Source organism: Lissotriton vulgaris, chromosome 5 (genome assembly GCF_964263255.1).
Source record: "Lissotriton vulgaris chromosome 5, aLisVul1.2, whole genome shotgun sequence".
Lineage (NCBI taxonomy): Eukaryota > Metazoa > Chordata > Amphibia > Caudata > Salamandridae > Lissotriton > Lissotriton vulgaris.
In genome coordinates, this window is record NC_141693.1 from 1,513,503,431 (window position 1) to 1,513,525,450 (window position 22,020).

The window sequence follows — 22,020 nt, forward strand, 5'->3', positions numbered from 1 at the left end:
CGCTGCATTGAATAACGAGTGCTGGGGCGTAGGAGACGGTTGGGGGAAACCCTTCTGGTGCCTACCCCAAACACGCAGCGACTGGCCGCGCGGCTCTGTGGCCCCTTCGACTCTCTTCTTGTCGGGTGCCCGCCTGAGCCTGCTCCCGGGCCTGTGAGCGAGCCGCTACCACACTGCGTCCTTGAACTGAGAACCCCATATGATGGACATATCTCTATCCCTGATGTGATGTCTGGCTGCACCCCCTTTCATCTTTCAACACTTACCGCGGTCAGTGGCCTTGCGATCTACGCACTTTCACTGCAGAATTCTGGTGTGTCCAAGACTGCGCGCTCCTGATGCTCAACTGTCCCCTACAACTGGGTCCTCCTGGCGGCCAGGTGAAGAGCACAGCAAAGGCAGAGGATACGCACTAACAAGTAGTCCTGGACATGGGTATCTAGCTGCGCAGACTGTACTAGGCACTACCCATCGTCCTCTCTCCTGTCGGGGCGGCTGTAAACTGCGCCAAGGTCTCAACTATCCCCTTCTCCCACTGCTGTGCACAACGTGCTTGACTCCTTGTGGTGTCTGGACCCGCCGACTGCGACCAGGGCCTGTCCCTCACTCTGCATCCACATTGCACCACTACACCGCGGCATGGGCCCTTTGGGAAACTTACAGACAGAACGACCGAAGAGACCCCCACCATGGCGGACAATGCTCAGATTGCGGACAGAGTAGACGACCTCCCTTCATTGTCTGCATCGATGCTCCAGGAAATGAGGGCTGGTTTTAAGGACCTCGATGGGCGATTTGACGCATTGGACAAAAGCCTGGCTGACATGGAGGCCAAAGTCCAACATGATAGACGCCTGGATGTTGCAGAGGGGGCAGGGTGGATGCCGTGTGTTTTATCCCACGAAGCAGAGCGTCTTCCGACGACTCGGGGCTTAAAGCAACTAGCCTCTAGCAGAGCACTGTGACGATCGGTCTGGGAGGCGAGCAGCGACAGGCTGGGCAGCCCAGACAGAGCGGCAGGTTGGAGAGGCACTTCTCCGGTCTCCCCGCGGGCGCCGCCATAGTGCTTGCCGTCTTCCTCTCCTTCTTCCCCGGGCTGCGGGGGGCGGGCACTTCCGGCCGGCCGCGCTAGGATTGGCCGGCCGGCCAGTCACGGGGCAGGAGAGACGCAGAAGTGCCGGCAATGCCGGACCAGACACGGGGGCGTTCCCGGCGTCGCGTGACGTCGGCAAAAGCCAAAGAATCTCGGGAACGCCCCCGTGTCTGGTCCGGCATTGACGGACAGGCCCCTCGTCCAATGGCAAGGCTCCGTTTACGGAGCCAGCCAATCAATGACGAGGGCCGAACCAAGCTACACTACAGTTCTCATCAGGTTTTCGCCTGCGCGAAAAAGCTGCGCAGAAAGCGCAGCTTTCGCCAGGCAAAACCTAAAAAGGGCTGATTGTGACTAACACCCACAACTTTTACATTCTTAGTTCACTGGGTATCAACTACACCTCCTGGGTTAGGCTATGCTTATATTTCAGTCTTACAAATGTGTGTACATTTATTTCGAATAAAACATTCAACCACAAACATGTCCCAACACTCCATGTTCACTCTATATCAACTACTACCTACTCTAGTAGTGAAGCTTATACGCCCGGTCCTAGCGGTGGAGGCGTCTTTCTGCCCCCTAAAGTTGTATGAGGGGAAGGTGACCCCTGGTAAGTTGCTGGTATCCAGGTGTCCACCTGGCAGCCACCCAGTCCAGTATTATTAAGGTGGAGATGTATCCCCGTTCCCTCAGGACATTGCTGCAAAACTGTAAGGCAATGGAACATGTCGGCCGTTCAGCTTAAAATGGTCTAAACCTGCCTTCTTTTTAACTAGGTCTGAACACTAGACCAATATTAAATACATATGATAGGTGTTCACAACCTATTTTAATGGGGAGTTCAGGTGACTTTGTTACACATTACGGGGAAGAGATAGTAGTGAGATAGTAGATAGTAGTGAGATAGTAGTGAGCGCCTCAAGCTTCCGGATTAAATCCTGTGCAAGGCAAATAAATCCATCACAAACGCCTGTTACGCAGCCAAGTGAAAACGGTTTGTCCCCTACTGCATCAACAAGCACATAGACCCCCTAACCCTTAAAGTATCTGCAAGACATTATCTGCTACCTCCTACATTTGCAGAAAGCAGAGTTTACATACACTTCATCCTTTTACATTTAGCTGCAGTAACAGCATACATGCAAAACAGAGAGCATTTAGCCTCTTTAAAATCCGTTCATGAAGGGCCTCACAAGTCACATATCTGAGAAAGGCCAGTTTGGCACTTGAATGTAGTTCTCTCACACATTAAGGGTATACCCTTTGAAACACTCTGTTCTTGTGACCTAATGTTCTTGTCCTGGAAGGTGGCATTTTTAGCTACCATTGCTTCATTTCGATTGCATGTGTTACTGGGATTGACTATAGAGGAACCCTTTATCGAAGTCCATAAGAATAGGGTAGACCTTAGATCGAACCCCAAATTCCTACCAAAAGTGGTCTCTCCTTTTCACATCAGCCATGCTGTTAAACTGCTGTTTTCCCCCACACTCATGGAGAGGGTATTATATACATTAGATTATCAGCTGCAAATGTGTGAATTAACTGATTGTATTTTATTCTCGAAGTTTTGATAATGTTTTATGATGTGTGATGTATTTATTGTCTTTTTATTGTATAATTTTAGACTGAAATAAAGAATTCTGTCTGACTGACATTAGATGTCAAAAAGGCACTCATACTGAGCTGACACTACCAAGTCTGAACGCACAACAAAGCAACTGCTTATAGCCTTTGCTATGCCTCACATGGGACACCCAAAGTTTAAGCTGTCATTGGTAGGTGGATTGCTAAAAGCTATCATACCTGCTATACAAAAGATAAGCCCACAGCCTGTGCCCCCAAAAGCGCATTCCATACATAAAACAATGGCACTATGGTTTTCTGAGGTCTGACATCTGTAAAGCTGACACTTGGTCAGCACCACACGTTTACTGAACACTAGTGCGTGGACTTTCAAGCCTGTTCAAACATCTGCATCATCTACTCACTACCCACCACTTTGAAATGCAGGTTTATAGTCTATTCAGTGGATGTGTATCTAAAGTCCTACATGCTACTTGCACCCATCTGTCTGCTACGTTTAGTGCTGTAGATTCATATGTGCTACCCTCCTCCTCAGAAGCTATTGATGATCAGATGTTTTCCATTTCATTAGGTTCTTCAGATCACAGTTCACGCTATGTTTGTCTTTGATGCTGCACTCCACTGACCTTTCCCGCTGAGCAGAAACCAATATGAGGTCTGTCTTTGTCCTGGTGCAGTGTGGACCAAGGGTGAAGTCATAACAGATTTTGTGATTCGAAAACATCTGCTGAACAAAAAAGAAAAAAACGTTCTGAATTCTAGGCCCAATATTAGATGACATAAGTATGCAGAGCATGTGAATCTACAGCCATACACACTACGCTTTCTTACTACAAACATTTTTTGGCATTCTTTTTTTTTTTTTAAATAAGAAAATAAGTGATGGGTATTAATAGGGAGATTACAGCGTCTCCAATATGCCTTCCAAGCGCAAGGTAATCGGAAGCATGCTGTATGTACAAATAAGTAACATTTAGAAATGAGCTGAACAATTACATTTGGTCTATACTTCTAATGCTGCAGATTGTCCCAATACTTTTATCTGCATGTATGCTGCAGCCAACACATGCAAGACCGTTAGACCTGCCTAGTGCAGAGGTCATTACTGCAGAATAGGTAGTGACCAGTGGATGTGCTACCTACAATACCTCTTCATAAATCTCAACGAAACCCCTGATCTGTCCATTCCCCCCACACACACACCCTCAAATCCCCCAGTTCTTATTTGCTTAATAGGTTGAAATCTACCAGTGTGGTTTGCTAAAGACATCTTGGTGACATTCAGAAAGATTCTCTGGGAATGCATTCCACTTGTTGCTTACCATTGGCTTTGTGGTTTGTAACTCCCATTTGCTGGCTTTCTATTTGTTTGCTTTATTTGTTTTGGGCTGTCCAATGTGAGTTCATGCCTTCCGAGGAGCAAATCCATTTCACACTACCTCTGCTTGTATTCTTCCACTATTGCTCCTTTCTTTAAACAAGCCTGTAAATATTTTTCTTATCTTGTCAAATTTGCTGTGCTTTCAAAGATAGTGTTGAAATGCCAGGCGTGGTCTTCAGAGGGAGCTTGGTGTTTACATTTACTTCTCTGACTTCAAAGTGAGAGGATTTATTTGACAATCTTGCTGGATACTAGGGATAGGAAAGTTTTTTTTCTTTAGTGCAGCATTAAAAAAATAGTTCAAGTATTTCTAAATATATCAGAGCAAATAGAGCACTTTTTCTGTTATTTCTGAAGTGTGTTGGAAACAAATACTTTAATATGATCAAATCATTACACTAGGTGCTACCATTTCTACACATTATCGATTGTGTGCTGTGTAGTTTTATTGGCAAAACTGCATGTCTGTGCCATGTAATGGTCATTTTAATTGAAAATGTGTTGTCTGTAATGGCAGTGTGCCACCACACCATGCAAACTCCACTCTACTCTGCACCACTCCACTGCCCTCTACACCTCTCTACTCTCTGCCAATGTAGTCTGTGCTCCTCTACTCTACACCACCGCACTCTATGCTACTCTACACCACTCCACTCCGCTCTACTCTGCAACACTGCATTTTACACCACTGCACTCTAAAACTATACTCTACACTAATGCCCTCTGCTCTGTACCGCTGAACTCTATGCACCTGCACTCTACCCCAATCCACTCTAATGTACTCTATGCCACTGCACTTTACACCACTTTACTCTACCCCATTGCACTCTACGCCACTCTACTCCAGTGCACTCTACCCTATACAACTTCACTTTATGCCCTTTCTTGCTCGACTCCACACTACTGTACACTAATGAGGTCTACGCATCTTCACTCAACTGCACTCAATGCCACTGCACTCTGTTCTGCACCGCTGTACTTCACTCCACTGCTTTCTGCACTACTCTAGGCCAAAGCACTCTACACCACTGCACTGTACGACACACTACTATGCAACACTGCACTCTCCGCCATTGAAATCTACTTTACTCTACTCTACACCACTCTACTCTACTGCACTCTGCTACTCTACATCACTCTGCTCCTCTCTCTGCCACTCTACACCACTTCACTACTACATTCTACTATGCACCTCTCTAATCTTTGACGCTGCCTTGTACGCCGCTGAATTCTATGCCACTGCACTCTACTCGACTTTGCAACACGCTACACCAATGCACTCTACATCAGTCCCCTCTACTCTACACAACTTCACGCCACTGTACTCAAAACCTCTACACCAGTGGACTCTACAACATTATCCTCTGTAACACTGCACTCTATGCCACTCCAGTGTACGCCACTCCAATACACAACTAAATATGCTACTCTACATCACTCTTCAGCATTCCACTCTCCTTTGCGCCACTGACTTTTATTCATGCTGAAATGCAGCAGCTTTGGTGTAGAACACGGCTAAAACACACTGGCAAAGCCAATAGCTATTTGCCAATGCTTGTTATATGTATGTCTCCTTGTGTCCTCACAAATCATGAGGTGCCAGAGGGTCTAACAGTAGTACTACATTCACAAAGGGCTACCACAGCTAATGGGCCTAAGGACAGGGCAGTGGAGCATAATCTGGTTTACTTTAGGGTGATATCTTTTGCTTCCAGCTCAGTCCCTGCATATGGAAAGCGACACATACCACAAACTCTTCTCTCCCCAATACTACTCTCTTCGCCCACCTCCAAACACACTCATTCCTTGCCCACTTTCCATGCGACTGCTTGATAAGGATTTTTTTTAAATGATTCTCATAAAACAGATTAAGACGAGATTTACTTTTGGGGACCGAACAGGTGATGTTTTTGGTATCCCTTTATGTAGATGAGGGTAAAGGAGCAGTCAGTTTAGTGAAATGTGCTATGACTAGTGAATTGAGCCCATGAAACTGAAGGATGACGAATTGGGGGAGTGGAAAGGAAAGCCTGACAAGTAACTGATGTACACAAATTGGGAATTGTCCAGGTGCTTACTAAAATATCTGTAGTGATGCCTAGGGTCCCTGTTTTTCGAAACTGTGCCACAAATAATAAATTTCCTTTTTCATGGTCTAGCTTGACACTGGTAGGTGTCACCATACAATTATGAGAGCATTACTAGAGAAGGGCTTTGACCCTGATATTCCCCAATAGAAATGTTGGGGATCGGGAAAACCTGTTTTGATTGGGCAAAAATTGTCTGCTTCCACCCAAAAATTATTATCCTACACAGCTGTGATAATTTTGTTTATTTATCCAGCTGCCTGAGCTTGAACTTTCAGGGTCACAAACATCATTGTAACGCTATTAAAGTGTCTTCGATAACCAGATCATTTGTTAGTTTTTCTCTAGCAGGAGCGCAAATGGGAAGAGGTCAGTCATTAACTCGGATGGATTTTTAGGTCTGGCTAGACAGTACATCTGATTTTATTTTATTTTTAACCCGAACCAATGTTATTCTACAGTTCTTTGTTCCCACACAAATCCATATTGATTCCTTTGATATTTACTTTAATTATTTTCATTGACATACAACATTCTTGCAGAGCCAGAGCTTTTCGCATTACCATTCCTTGTTGTTGTTGTCAGAGAGGCAGAAGGCCTAGTGTGCTGTTCTAGAACTATTATAAACAAAAAGAGGGACAGATACTGTTATAGATATGACATGAGCTAGTAATGGAAGGCTGTGGGGGCTAGAGTGGGACTATTGTGTCGCATGGGTTGAGTAAGAGTTTGCCTGAGAAGGCAAGTCCAGTTCATATGTCCTTACTAGTAGTTTGTGTTTCTAGATCAAGGCTTTCCTCCGAGAGCGACACAGAGGATGTACCTCCACCCCCAGGCAATGCAGAGTCAGGCCTCTATTACCCCTTCTCCATGGCCAGAAGCAGCAGTCGTCTGTCAAGTGAGGAGAGCGAGGAAGAAAAGCCAGAGGATTTGGAAAGGCCGGACTGCCACTATGCGGCTCACCAGCCTCGGCCTCAGGCAGTAAGTTTGTCACGGGTGTTCTTAATTCCTTAAAAGCTTTCTAGTGGCATTTATCTTAGAGGTGTAATGTCAGTCACGATGGAGTTTGAGGATACGGTGTAATTTAGTGCTGATATGATGCGGCAATTTCGGTGGCTGAGCCTTTATTTATACATGTCACGATACCCCTGAAGAAGGGAACCAATCCCGAAATGCATTAGGTAAAATAAAATTTGTGACCTGCGGTAACATGCAATTCTCCTGCGTTTGTGTTAACAACTACGTATGGCAGATGTAGGAGTAAAATAAATCGACGAATACAGAGTGAAATATGGTGAAGAATATGAAATGAAATAAGGATTAACAAGAAGATTAATTGGTTAACTTGATTTATTGGATTCGTACAGTTCTGGATTTGGCTGTGCAGCCGGAACGGTACCCAAATATGTGGTTCCTTCATGTTGATTTCAGAGGAATAGAATAACAATGGGAGAGGTAGGGAAGTACAAGAACACTCTCTCTTAATCCCCAATTATATGTCAATAAACAAAAGAAGAGAGGTTGAGGTCTCTTATAAGCCACTTAGATGGAGCCAAACGACTCGTGGAGTTCGCACCCTATTAGGGTTTGAAAAGAAAGCCCTCACACACCGACCTGGCCAGTGTCATGCTTCATCATCGGGCCCCACCGAAGAGACCTAATGCCTCTTCGGTGTGCTGCGACGCCAGGAGACTGCGGAGCTGGTTTGTGTGAAGGGTGTGTTGTGAGGTTAATTTAAACTTAAAAAGTGTCTAAAGGGTATCTAAAAAAAGTTTATTAGTGATCCCTAGGACACAAGTAAAAGGGTTCTATGTGTCTGAATTATAATGCCAAAGGTAATGGATGGTTTAATTCAGATTTAACTTAGTCAACATGTTTCAGCCTTAGGGGTGGTTTTAATTTACCTAGGCATTCGTCAGGACAATGATAAACCCCGGCGGTATGGACTCTCTAATCGTCCACCCTAACCTGGGGGCGTGAAAGTGAAAAATTAATGAAAAAGGTGTTAAAGTACATAAAAATGGAAGAGCGAAATGCTCATTCCGAAAAATCACTCCTAGTTATGGAGTGTATCGGCACCTGTGGAACAAGAATACAAACAGACACATAAGACAAACAAACAATTATTTGTAGAGCTGTGCCATAACGTTTTTCTGTTCATGGTGCTCCAAATAAGTGGCAGCAAATGTGTTCCCAAACTAGCTACTAGAATTAAACACCATCCGCAAACCCTTCTGGGGATGATAACTCTAGTTCTGGGAAGTGTAGTGACAAAGGTGATTTAAAAAGGCCATCAGTGGCTTAATAGGGGTTAAAATCACACCGTGTAAGTGTTTCAGGGGATCAATGGACAAAGAGTCAGTGACCCCCAACAATAAGTTTCATATAAAATTACAAATCTCACTTTAAAGTTTGGCGCTCTCTGCACCATGGGTCTCAGGAGGGGGGTTGGAGTGTCCCTGGCACATCCTAAGGATAAAGAAAATAGGCTAGAAATATTCAGAATCGCATTCGACTTAGCTTAATTGCGTGGTTTCTGTCCGATCGCCATTGCAGTATTACTCACGCCCTCAGCACTCGCAGCCCACTTGTACACCTAGTACTTCCTCAACCGGACCCCGACGATGGAGAGCGGGGCCGGTGGGTCCGTTCTAATAGCCTGTGTAACGTTGTTGGCGCTCTTCCGGGTGGGCGTGGCTGCACCCGAGTGAGGCCAGGGTGTTCTTCCCCGTGGGCGGGGTTGGGCGAAACCGAGGCTTGGATGCGCTAGTTTCTATTGGGAACATTACGATATGTCTCCAGATGGAGGCTTGGATCCATTATCCAATCATTGAATTCGAGGATGTAAACACAAGACAGCAAGAAACATTCGATTGTTTCTTAGCTGCTTGAAATACACTCGATTTTATCATGGGTGTAAATAGGTTTAACTATGCTTCCCTATTTGTTGAAATCTGCATATAACAGCACACAAGGGAGCGCAAGGGAGCGGATAGTGAAATAACATCGTTATCCATTGATTAGATATGCATATTCATATGTTAATGGGGATTTCATAATCCATTAGCTATACGTAACACCAGAATGTTAGTTTCTAGTATCAATAATGTGGATTGTGCGCTACTCATCAGACGAATCTTACAGGTAATAACTTTTACTGGGTTTCTCATTTAGCCTTGCGGGGACTGTTAGTGAACTAGCATATATTAGTACAGGTGGTGGGGTGTCAGTTTAGGACTGTATTCCACGGGATATCATCATTGAGCCCAATGATGTTAGTACCTAGACGGTACACCCACCGCTGTTCTTTCTCAAAAAGTCTGCTAGGGATGTTTGTGGTACCAGTGATTTTTTCAATTATTGTCCATTTCATATCATTGGGGGTATGATTGTGTTCCAAATAATGTCGGCTCAGTTTTGTCGTTGCTTTCTTGCATCGTATATTGCTCCGGTGCTCACCAATGCGCTGTTTCACTTTTCTTGGTGTCATGCCGATGTAGCGTAAAGAGCAGGGACACGTTATTAAGTACACCACATTGTTTGAATTGCAGTTCGTATGTGCTACTTGTGTCCAGATTTTTCCTGGTTCCATCAAAAGTGATTTCGAGGCCTCTGTTAAGTGGCATATGCTACAGTCTGAGCACGGATAGTGCCCTGTGATAGGAGGGAGGCCCCATGCTGTTGTGACTGAGGATGTCTGAGGGTCAGTCTTCTGTTTTGGACGAGTGTGAACCAGAGCATCTCTTAGGCTCTGACCTTTTTTGAAAGAAAACAAAGGTTTTTCCCAATCTTTTTTTGCTGATTTTATGATACTCCAATGTTTGTTTATAGTTTTTTTCATATAGTTTGACAGCCCATTGAATGTTGTCACACAAGTGAGTGGTACCAGTTCTTGGTTGTTGGTTTTTTCTTCCAGCAAGACTTCTCTCGGCTGATTTCTAGCTCTCTTAAAGCCCTTGCTAAGGATGGAGGGAGGATATCCCCTGTCTTTTAGTTTTTCAGTTAGGCCAGAGGCTTGTTCCTTGAAGTCAGTTATAGTACTACAATTACGCCTTAACCTAAGGTATTGCCCATAAGGAAGGTTCTCCTTTAAGGGACGGGGATGAAAGCTGCTGAATTCTAATAGATTGTTCTTTGCTGTTGGCTTATGATGAGTTTTAGTGGTTAGACATGTGCCAGTTATCGTAATTAGTACATCCAGGAAGACAATGTTTGTTTTACTTGTGGTGTTGGTAAATCTCAGATTGTGGTCTAGGGTGTTGATCCACATCAGAAAGGACTCCATGTTACTCTCACTGCCTGTCCATAACAGCAGGATATCGTCAATGTAACGCTTCCATAAAAGCATTGACGAGCCAAATTTTGCAGTTGGGGGGAGAATGTGCTGGGCTTCAAAATCCGCCACGTACAGCCCAGCCACACTTGGGGCAAAAGTACTGCCCATCGAGGTCCCTGAGCATTGGAGGAACAACTTATCCTTGAAAGAGAAGAAATTTTCTTTGAGTGCTATTGTTGCACAATCGATAATGAATTTTTTCGGTGTTTGATATTCCCATTCGATTGAGTCCAGTGCCTTGCCCAGGACTTTGATGGTATCGTCCTGGGGGATGCTTGTATATAAGCTTTCAACATCCAAGGTCACTAACGTGACTGAATTGACCTCGAATGTAATATCTGCAAGGAGACGTAGTTCAGAGGAATGCCATTGTTACATCATTTAGCTGTCCTTAAGACTTCCGGAACCCCAATCGGACTAAAAAATTGAATATTTTGACAACCTAGTCCGAGGAGCACTTTCTGTACAGTAGGGAGAGTGGAAGGACAGCGTGTTGGAGCAGGTGATTATTTCTGGGAGAGAAAAACATCTGCATGCAGAAAAGAGAAATGGCATTCTGCCTATGGGCAGGGAGGCTATTGGAGAGCATGTGGAACTGCATAGATGACTGTTGGTGGTTTTTGTTTAAGGAACTATGGCAGAATTAAATGAGGATTACTATGGGTATGTGCGTGAATGGTTCTATCAGGTGATTAGGGGAAGACTGGTTCTAAGTTGAGACATTTGGGAGGTAAACTGAGTGGGGCGGTGGAAGAATTTGCATGAAGCAGCATGGTGGGCAGCACACTGCATCCACAAGGAGGTGGACGGTTGCATTGTATAAGGCTATTTAGGAACAGCAGATGAGCAATGTGAGTGAATCAAGATAGTGTGCTATGGTATCTTGGTGTACTCTCTTTTTGGTTCTGGCTTGATCGTGCACTGCTACCAATTCTGTAAATATACCTAGACTGGATTTTGTGTCCGCCCAGAGGTATATTTATCTTTCACATCATGCTGTTGCTGGTTCTTATAATTTCGCCTACTAAGAAGTCTTTGTATTACAAGGCCTGGTTAACTATTTTATATCTAAATAGTATACTGAATCATCTACTTAAAATTGTTTAGCTCAAAGATTCATTGTATACAGAAAGCACCATATTTTTGTATTGCCTTTTTTCACTGTAGAAGGGTTTTTCATAAGGTAGCTTGAGTTATTATGGCCCCTGAATTGTATTTCATAGTAGAATGTACATTGTGTATCAACTGGCATTCGGAAGGGTGAGGTGTGTTTTGTGCATGCCTGCACTCCTTAATGTTAGCAACATGCCTTTGAATGATGTAGATTCCTAGCCTTACTTAGGAAGAGAAGTAATGTGGAATTGTTTGGAGAGAATTAATCTTTTATGTAAGTAGGCGATATTTTGGACTAGGATACCTTTGTGGTGCATATGCATATAAAAAGATGTATGCATGTAATATGGTGAAGGTTTGATGCGTTCATGCAGCCTAAGTGCAGTTGCTAGCACGTGCAACGAAGGATTGGACGGCCATGCATTTGCAAATGGTGATAAGGTATATGTCTGTAATGTTATGTTTACTCATGTCTGTAGCCGCTTGGCGAGGTCGTTTTTTGGTTTTTTTATTTGTGCGTACCTGTTCACAGTGGTTGACGAGAATGCTGTCGGTATGTTAGGTGTTCTTAATGTGGTCTTACTGTGAGGTGGGTTTGTTGGGTGTTAAATGTGTTTATAGGGTGCATGTGTTCATGCACTAGTGGAAGCATTAGATATGTTGGTAATAGTTCAGCAAGGAAGTTGTTTAGTTCCAAAGCATTCAGTAGTAGGTGGATGTGGTTGAAGTTCTTGTGCAGATATTGTGTATGTATTTCGTGGTGGATGTGTAGTAAATGTGTGTGCATGTTTTCTGTTGAGAAGCGTTGATTTGTCATGCCGAAAATTATGTTTTTGTGAATCGCAGCGATGGTAGGTAAGTATGTTTAGTGTTCATGACGGGTGGACGAGATGTGTGTGCTTTCTGTGGTATCGTTGGTGGTGAGTGTTTTGTGGCACATTTTCTTTTGTGTGTGTGTCGGTATTGTTTCTGTTTGTTCATGTGCCTTGCCAGGGTGAATGTAAAAGTAAAGTACGTGTCCTTCATCTTTGAGCACACACAGTGCATTATTTACATCATGTCTCTTGCTCTTCCTCACAGGTCTGTACCTTTGGGAGCCGTACAGTGAGTCCTGGGTGTCACCTTTTTAATAGACGACTGGATCGCTTCTGCTCTGCACTCAGCTCCATGCTTGAGAGACACCTCACATCTCACATGTGGAAGTAAGTTCCCCCCCCCCCCTTTTTAAAATGCTTCTTTCCCGAACACTGCATCCATGTTTGTTTGTTTATTTATTCATTTATGGAATTTGATAGAGCGCACGGCTACCCCCCCCCCACCGGGGGTGTCCCGGCGCTGCCCTAGTGCCCTTTTACACCTTACGTTGCATTATATCCACACGACACAGACTGCTTACCTGCTCATTCTGTGCCTACTTCTCTGCACGTTTCAAGAGTTTCTCTCATTCATCATTTCTACCATCAGGATAGAGTAGGTAAAACAGTAGTTATACAAACCCACCACCTGGTGGTTGTTCGAAATTCCTTCAAAATGCACTAATAGACTTTTTTCTGTGTGTACAGAGAGTTCTGCTTGCTAAGTGCTATTGCCCTCTTCGTGCACACTACATTTCCTCTACTCTGTACACATTTTTCTTCTTTAACAGCAGGAGTCTTTCTTGCAAAGGCTAGCACAGTGCATTCCGTTTGGGCACCATAGCCCTTTTTGAAGGACAAAGAATGTGCTTCAAGTGTAGGAAACTGATTGTGAGCTTCTTTGGACACTCCTCAAATTAGGCTATACAGTTATGCAGGCTGAGAGACAAATTAGTGTGACGAGTTGTGATTGGAGTTTTATTTCATTTGTTGACTTGAGTCCCATTTTGATCCATTGATAAACCACTGAAAACCTAGGTGGATTGGTCAGTGGAGATTGGGTAATTTGTGCCTAGTTGCATCCTGTTTCTGCAGTGAAATTCCGCTTGCCAGTAAACAGGTTCTTCGCTTCTGATAGAGGCAAGGCTAATTTACAATTTCTACGGGCAAGATAGTACTTTCTCTTTAGCAATACCAAATTATCCTAATGTAGCATTTTGTAACTGTACACTAGGACTGCACTAGTACATATTTTGCTTGAATCTCATTATTTGCTTGCGATTATTATTTTTTTTTAATAGTGTTGGGCTATTTTGGCTCGCTATTCAGCAAACACCGTTCATTGGTCCAGTCTTTCATCCAGAGACCGTAAAACGGAGGGATAAATATGTTGCACCCATGTATCCTGGAACCTCTGTCCCGTTGAGGAAATAGTGTTTACAAACCTGTCGAAATCCTAAAGTGTTTCAGACAACACCCAACGCTCCCTAGTGCGTCAACATTAGAAATGCATATCCGCCCTAGTCAGGCTTTTATCATTTTTTATGAATACATTGTATTTTAACTGCTCCAAAGTCAATTATTTTGTACATGATGCTACTTACTGTGAGATTGCTGTGTGTTATTTACTGTGTTTTGTGTGTGCGTTTCTTACCCCTACCACTCCCTAAATGAAACCCAACCTGCTCAACGTTTCTACCACTAGAAAGTAAAATGTCCAAAAGTAGCATCTTGGTTAATGAATTAGATAGTATTATTGGCAGCTATTGCAAACCAGTGGTGCCCACACTTACGGTTCTGTCAAGTAACTACTGACTGTCCAGCTATATCTATATTGATGGGCTTGGCCAAGCAAAAATAGCAGTACAAGCCTCTGTTCTCCTGCCAGATATAGAGGTGAGGGAGAGAAGATATGTGGCAGTACCAACACTAAAAGCTATTAAGCTGGATTGAAGGAAATGGACCTTCTAAGAATCTTAGTCCTCCCTTCTGTTCTCAGACTAATAGCTATCATGTTAATAGCGCAACCTATAGAGAAGCAAGGAAAAAAGGGTTAAAGGAGACCGACACAGAAATCCATCATCGGCATGTGCCGATTCAATCACATTCCACAGAAACCGGAGGAAAGGAAAAGGAACCACAATGTTAGGACGATATATTAGAACAATTTACCAAACTTCAAGGTGGGTGGACCTGTGATGAGCCCTCACACCATCCAAGAATTGTCCAAGACTTAAAGGAGTGATAAACCAGAAGTTTGTGCTACAGCATCCAGCCAAGACAAATGCAGAAACAGAGAAGTTAGTACTGAATAGTTAATTGGTGAACCTGAGGGACTCCAAGGGAAGCAAGTGGCAAACTCATTGGAACCGGAAAAGTGAGAAAACTACAAGATTTGTTGCCAGGCTCTTAACTATAGGGTCGAAGGGTTTAAATACTTGTGCTACTGTAGTCCATTCAGAATTAAGGCCCAACACAAAACTGAGTGAATCCCCTTCAGCTAGTGATTTAGTCTTTATTTCCTATCCTACACTCCCACTTTTCCAACTCCTAACCTTGCGTGGTGAAGGATATTGAGAATGTAACCCAGGCTGCGTCCTTTCTTACTCACTGTTTCTTACCAGGGTCCCAACAGACCAATATGCACTACTTTAGAAAAGTGATTTGCTTCCATTGTGTGGACAGAAGAAAATAAAGTGCTGAAGGCAAGTGTATTGCAAACACACACAGGTGAGCTATTGAAAGAACACTCAGACATTTTGCTTTAAATGCACTTACACAAAAGCATAACCTCTCCTGGCTGATTTAATGGTGGTTCAATTATGCACTTGCACGAAGCAGCTATGGAGGAGTTCAGTCCTATTTACTAAATATTAATGGTTTGCAAATTCTCCAGAACTGAATTGTGAACATATTCACATGCTTTGACCCCTGGTGTCAAGACAATGCAATGTATCAATATTTTGAGGAACACTTACAGGTCAGTAAATATCGAAGTATTTCTCACCTTAATGATGGTAGAGTGTTGTGGGATATAACTGCTTGCAATTAATGTTTCTTTCTTTCTAGGAAAATACCTCCAGCAACAGATCTTCAGCTGCCTCCTACGACTGCATCTTCTGTCCCTGTATCATCTACAGGCCGCCCTTCCCCGAACTCTAGCACTGTCCTTGTTACTGGAGCTTCCCATGGAAATCCTCCCAGGACCGTGTCTTCCTCTGTGACTTTGGCTACCTGTAACAAGGAGACTAGGCTCCATCCTTCCCTCAGCTATGTAGCTGCTTCTCCGCACGCCGCTGCTGCATGCAGCCTGTCGGACTCTACTGGTGGCAACAGCCACTCTATTACCTCTCCGCTACCAGCTAACACCCCATCTCCTTCCTTCAGCAGACTCCCTTCAAACAAGTCCAGTCGCTCCTCCAAGGTAAAGGATGGAAGCAGTCATGATACTGAACACCTATCACGAAAACGCAAACAGTCTTCCGACCCTACCCACAGTCCTTCGTCTCACAAAAGGAACTGCATTCTGGATCCTGGGAAGGTGAAGCCTTCCATCATACGGACCTCCTCCTCTATTTCGCCTGCTCCATCGCCCTCATCCTACCCTTCACAGACTAAGCCTCCTTCTGACTCTATTGTGAATGGGACAATCTCCCCAAGCAGTAAGGTAAAAAAGGTGGGACACTTGGACCCTCGGGGACCCCCTCACCAGCAGGTGAAAGGTTTAACACTGGAAAACCGGGGGTCGCCAGTTAATAGCTCGAAAGCTCTACCACCGAACTGCATTTCTGAAGAAGAGGCAAAAAAGCGCAAAAATCTGGCCACATACTGCCGGTCTGTGAAGCCGAAGCACTCCACCTCTCCCTCCGATGCTAGCTGCGCAGTGCGGAGGAAGAAGCCAGGGACCTCGCTGGGATTTGAGGAAAAGCAGAACACGTTAAAGGTGATGCAACTTTGGCAGCTGTGCAGTGGCATGTTCAGTAATGTATTGGCATTCAGTGCTTTGTTATGTCTCAGCAGGGGGCTCTCTGACCCTTTTGTCTTGTGTTCATGTCTTCACGCCTTCAAGATAGCACACCCTCATGGAGGGAAGGGTCGTGGTGTCTGATATTGAGGCATTGTTGGGTATGTTGGCAGAATGCTTTCTGTAAAGAGTTCTAGGCAGTGTGGACTGTATGTTTCGTAAGGAAACTTTGGGAGTTGTGCAGGTGCGCTGGCTCTAAAGGGAGTTTAGTGAGTTATGCTGGAGTGCTTGCTGTGCACAGAAGTCTGGAATGTGGTATAAGCATTGGTTTTGAGGAGAATTTAGGGTAGTGGTGTAAGAGAACGAGTTGAGTTGTAGGGAATGATGCCGGGATCTTGGATGGGAGGAGAGTTGTAAAGAATGATGCAGGAGCAGTTGACTAACAGGGTTCTAGCAAATGATACAGGAAATAGGGATTCCTAATCTTTCTACACAAAGTAGTTCTAGATTATTTTACTTTCAAAGCAGTGCTCTCAAGTGGTGGTGTGATTCGACAATGATTTGTGTGCCATCTAATTTCAGGAATGAAATGTGCAATTAATGTATGTATTTGAGACTTGAGCAGAACATTATCAGACAACTTTGAATAGGAAAGCGTACACTATGTTGGCATTACTACAAATGTGAGTATTCAAAAGCAAAAAATTTTGAGGACTGTTAGTTTGCTATGGCTTTTAACCCCTTCGATGCTGATGACGGAACGGTTCCGTCATCAGCGTCGGTTGAGCTGTGCTGATGACGGAACCGTTCCGTCATGACTCCGCCCGCGCAAGGCGGAGTCAGCATGGGCGGGGAATTCGCGCCGCACGGATGCGGTTAAAACTTGTGTCCATGGAAACATTTCTTTGTAACCGCAAAATTATATGCAATTTGAACATAGGCGATCAGGCTTCGTATCAAATCAGGATGCAGTCAGTATTTATTTTGCCATGTTTTTTAAAACCTCCAACTTTGGAGGCAAAAGGGGTCTTTGAGTCATGTGTCTTGATACTATTAGGCTCGACCTTTTTAGTATCGAACAGCAGATGTGCCTCTAAATTGAGGTTAAAAGGAAAGCGTAGAGTCCAGGAGAGGCATTAACCATAGTCGCTGATCTTTAATTCACCATGTGCTTTCACATGAGTGTCAAAGGTGGTCTGTGCTTCAAAATTATGATACTCAAAATTGCCTTTCTGCCTTGCTGTCTCACAACGGTGCACTCGATCGCAGCAACTTAAGAGCAGTGGAACTTTTATTTGTACTCCCCAAACTAACTAATGCCTTGTTGTATATTTCACTTTTAGCTATTACTCACTTATATAGAACATCAATTTATGGGTGGGTTTAGAAATCTTCTGACAGTAAAGCAGATAGGGAGAAACCACTTTTCAAAGACCTTATTCCAAATGATGCTGAGGAAGACAACAACACAGACTTTCCATTTGACAGAGTGTCTGTATATTCTGTATCAATGTCTACAGGTGATCTGATGGCATACAATACTCTAGTACAAAAGGCGGCTGTGACAAATGACCTTAATCAATGTAGGTTCTTCACCCAAGTTGTTATCCTGATGCTTGAACTTGCAGATAGTTCAGCTTTGTTTACTTCTTATGAAAAGGTACTCCATGATAGTGAAGGACATTTTCCTTAAGCCTTCTAGTATTTAGAATGTGGCATCCAGACCTTAAACCTGCACCTCAAAATCTCCATAATATGAAAAGACATTTAAGAGCAGATTAAGACATTGTAATAAAGGTAAGAAGAAAGTGTATTAATCAAAGCTTCCTGTTCCTGGCCAAGGAGGGAAGTGCATTGAGATATGTTTTAGGAATCTATAATTCGCATTGAGGGGCCAATTTTGCTTCTCGATAGAATACAGTGACAAGAGTCCGTGTGGCAAGAGGTGTTTGTCCAGTTTTGATTATACAGAAGACATTGCTGCCTTTTTAATGGGGAGTCCAGGCAAATAACCGCCAACAGTTGCATCAGGGGACCTGATGTGCAGAGGATGACACAAGGCAGGTTTTGACTGCATTATGCTGACATGCTCCTGTTATTTGCGAATGTCCATGTTCAAACCAGAATGTACAGTCAAAACTATGCTAGTTTTACAGCCAAAGAGACTCATTCAGAGGCCTTTGCAAACACCATTCCGAAGAATCCTTGCTGATCCAGAGGCATCCTCAAACTGGTGACCTAAAGACTGGGTCATTGTTGGGTGGTAGTCGCAAGTGCTGTAGCAAATAAATGCTTGTAGAGTGGAAACCTGGAGGAGAAAACGTGTTTCCATCGGACTGGGTTTGGGGAATCATTAATCTATGGATGCTTGAAACGGTCACTGGAGATATTATGATAATTTTTATTATTTATTTATTTGTCATTTGTACAGCGCCTGAATCACCCCAAATGGGGAATCTCCGCGCTCGGACAGTGCTAAGAGGGGTGTAGTAGACAGTGGAGGAATGGTCCATTATTAGAACAAAAAGGTTTTTAGTTTTTTCCTGAAAATCAAATAGTTAGGGGAAGAACGGATGTCCAGGGGAAGATCATTCCAGAATTTGGGGGCAAGATAGGAAAAGGATCTGCCTCCCATTCTGGTTTGTTTAATACGGGGGATCACAAGAAAACCTTTCCCTTCCGAACGAAGAGTGCGCAAGGGAGTGTATTTGGACAGTTTTTTGGCAAGATAGGCTGGTCCCAGTTGGTTTAAACTTTTGAATACTATGCAGCAGATTTTAAAGTGTATTCTTTTGCGAATGGGAAGCCAATGAAGTTTGCGTAGAGGAAGAGAGGGGGTACGATACGGGAACTCTTAACAAGGCGGGCCGCCGTGTTTTGTACAACCTGCAGGCTCTGAATAGCAGATTCCTTTGCGGAGATCAGCAAAGCATTGCTGAAGTCTAGGCGGCTAAGAACCAGTGCATGAATCAGGGCTTTACATGTGGAAGAAGGGAGAAAATGGAAAACTTTGCGCAGTAGGCTAAGAGCGTGAAAGCATGCTCGTTTAGTAGCGCTTATGTGTTCATCCATATTCAAGTTGTTATTTAGGAGAACCCCAAGGTTTTTGACTACTGGCTTGGGTGTGGGGGCTACACCAACTTCGTGGCATCTTTGAAGAGCATGATTTCCGGTTACCTGTATTGAGTTGCAAAAATTTGCAGCTCATCCAGGAAGAGATTGCCTTCATTCCCTTTGCAAATGTATCTTGGGTATTAGGGTTATTTTTATCAAAAGACAAAAGAAGTTGCGTATCATCTGCGTAGGAAATTGAGTTAAACCCCATGTTCCTAAGAAGTGACGCTAGGGGGGCGATGTACACATTAAATAGGGTCTGGCTGAGACAGGAGCCCTGAGGAACCCCTTTAGTTACCGCTGTGGTGTTAGATTTAAAGGGTCCACGATTAACTGTTTGAGTTCGGTCTATGAGGAAGTCCTTCAGCCATTCAAGGGCGATACCCCGAATGCCGATCGAATGTAATCTGTGTAGCAGGATCTGGTGGGAGATAGTATCAAACGCGGCAGACAGGTCGAGCAGCATAAGAATTACTGCCCGGACTGCATCTGCTTGCATACGCATGTCATCTACCACATTGACCAAGGCCAGTTCGGTGCTGTGCCGAGGTCGAAACCCTGATTGAGAAATATCAAGGCAGTTAGAGGTTGAAGCCTTGATTAAACCACCTGCTTCAGGAAAATAGTATACATCTAACATTTGTAATGATGCTTTAATAAATAGGTTCCCTAAAACCGCAGTACCCTAAAACCGCAGGGATTAATCTCTTAACTCAAAAGACAGATGGTTCCCTCGGACCAGTATGTACACCTAACATTGGGAAACTCACCTGAATGTACATTAAGTTGCAGAATGCTCCTGCTTATGTACAAGAAAGGACTTCACGACTACGTTAGTCTTATTTTCCTTATTTAAACATGCTAATAAATCCCATATCCTAAGATATCGCGGGGTGAGGAAGGAATAGCACTATAGGTTAATAGTACTGAAGTTTAGAATGAAATAATATGGCCATGATGTTCACCTAATGTGTGGGCAGCAAACCTAGGAAAACTGAGTTAGGCTTATGTAGATTATTGACTAACCAGAGCTGTTACGATGGAGAAGCGTGCATAGTATACTTTGAGTACGCTTTACAGAAGATGTCAAAATCTAAAACTCATCCCACCTTGTTCAGAACATCTTGTTTTTAGGTCTCTCGTGGGTGTGGCAGCAAAGCTGCCCCGCCCTCGGAGAGATCTTGTAAACAAAAAGGGAGCCTAAGCCCCGCCTTACTATTGGGTTGTGTCAGCGTTCATGGTAAATGCTGGCTTCCCATTAGAAAGGATGGTTTTCTGTTGCCGCCCTATCCGCTTTTGTAACGGCCTCCCGGGACATGGTAGCCTGTATTACGGCCGGCCGTCGTGATGAACCTTCGTCACGCTGCCTTGTTTTTCTTTCATTCCAGGCGATGTGCACGCGAAGGGCTGGCGCGTTCGTCACAACGCGCGCATGGCGTGCTTGTTAAATGTGTATCGATTCACTCGTTGCACCGTTAAAGTACAACCACCGAAGACTGTGAGCCTACCACAGGAAGGGCACACGTCCTGAGGTCCATTTAAAGGATGCCGCCTCGCACAGTCCACCCAGCAATCACCCAAGAAGTAAATCACTACCAGCGCCCTGCCGTTTGGGTACCATCATGCCACTCCTCTTCAGGAGAGAGACGCCAAGAAGGACCAGTTTGCAGTGCTCAACGAGGTTCTTTCATCATTCATTCATGTATTCGTTCAAACAACTAGTGGCAACTTACGAGCCAGACCAGTTGCCTATAACGGCAAGTCCAACTAATAAAAAGTTGTACATACTGGACAGTTCGAAGGCGCCAAGTACTCATAACAACTTTGCCGTCAGTTGTTGTTATTTCCTCTCTAGGGCGCTTCGAGGAGACCTAGCGCCTCACGTACGTGCACCTGAGCTCAGGGCGCACGTGGACTCACCTGATCCGTGTGTGCGTGGAGGAGCGCCTCTCTGTCTTCCTGGTGCTCAGGAGCAGCCGGTCACCGCGAGCATCGGGCTCAGAGTGCTAGATGTGCCTCTTTGCTCCCCCTCTCCCCTCACCAGGTTGTTATAAAGTGGGCTCGAATAGTTTCTCTATGGAAACGCGTTTCCTCCCTCGTGTATATATAAAAGTGGCGCGTCACGAGGTGGAGCCGTAACTCCAGACGTACTCTTCTTTGGAGATGATTTCATTCAGGAGTAAACCAGCAGGGAGCCTGCGGGTGAGGGGTTCAGAGAGAGAACCAAGAGGGGAGGGACGTCATAGGGTCTCTTAGGACCAACACTTGCATGTGACAGGGAAAGGCGACATGTGGGGGGAACTCTCTCCTCAACTACTTGGTGCATACTCCGTCTTCTCCATGCCCGCAGCAGAAACTACAGGTTGTCCTACGAGAGGAGGTGCAGCAGAGTTAGAGTGCCTCTGGCGTCTCGAGGAGCTGGCTGCCGCACTCTGATTACTGGCGGAACTCCAGTCGTGCGCGGGAAAACTCCTTGCAGGGGCTGGGC

General features: G+C 44.5%; 1 protein-coding gene across 3 annotated transcripts in view; it reads left to right on the top strand.

Annotated features, from left to right (window-relative positions):
• ATXN7L2 (ataxin 7 like 2) overlaps positions 1 to 22,020 on the top strand; it is a 99,412-nt gene that overhangs the window by 68,063 nt on the left and 9,329 nt on the right. For all 3 annotated transcript variants that reach the window (XM_086923562.1, XM_086923564.1, XM_086923563.1), the window contains exons 8-10: positions 6,937 to 7,132; positions 12,681 to 12,802; positions 15,524 to 16,397. In XM_086923562.1, the coding sequence (XP_086779688.1) occupies positions 6,937 to 7,132; positions 12,681 to 12,802; positions 15,524 to 16,397 (1,192 nt within the window). The remainder of the gene's footprint in view (positions 1 to 6,936; positions 7,133 to 12,680; positions 12,803 to 15,523; positions 16,398 to 22,020) is intronic.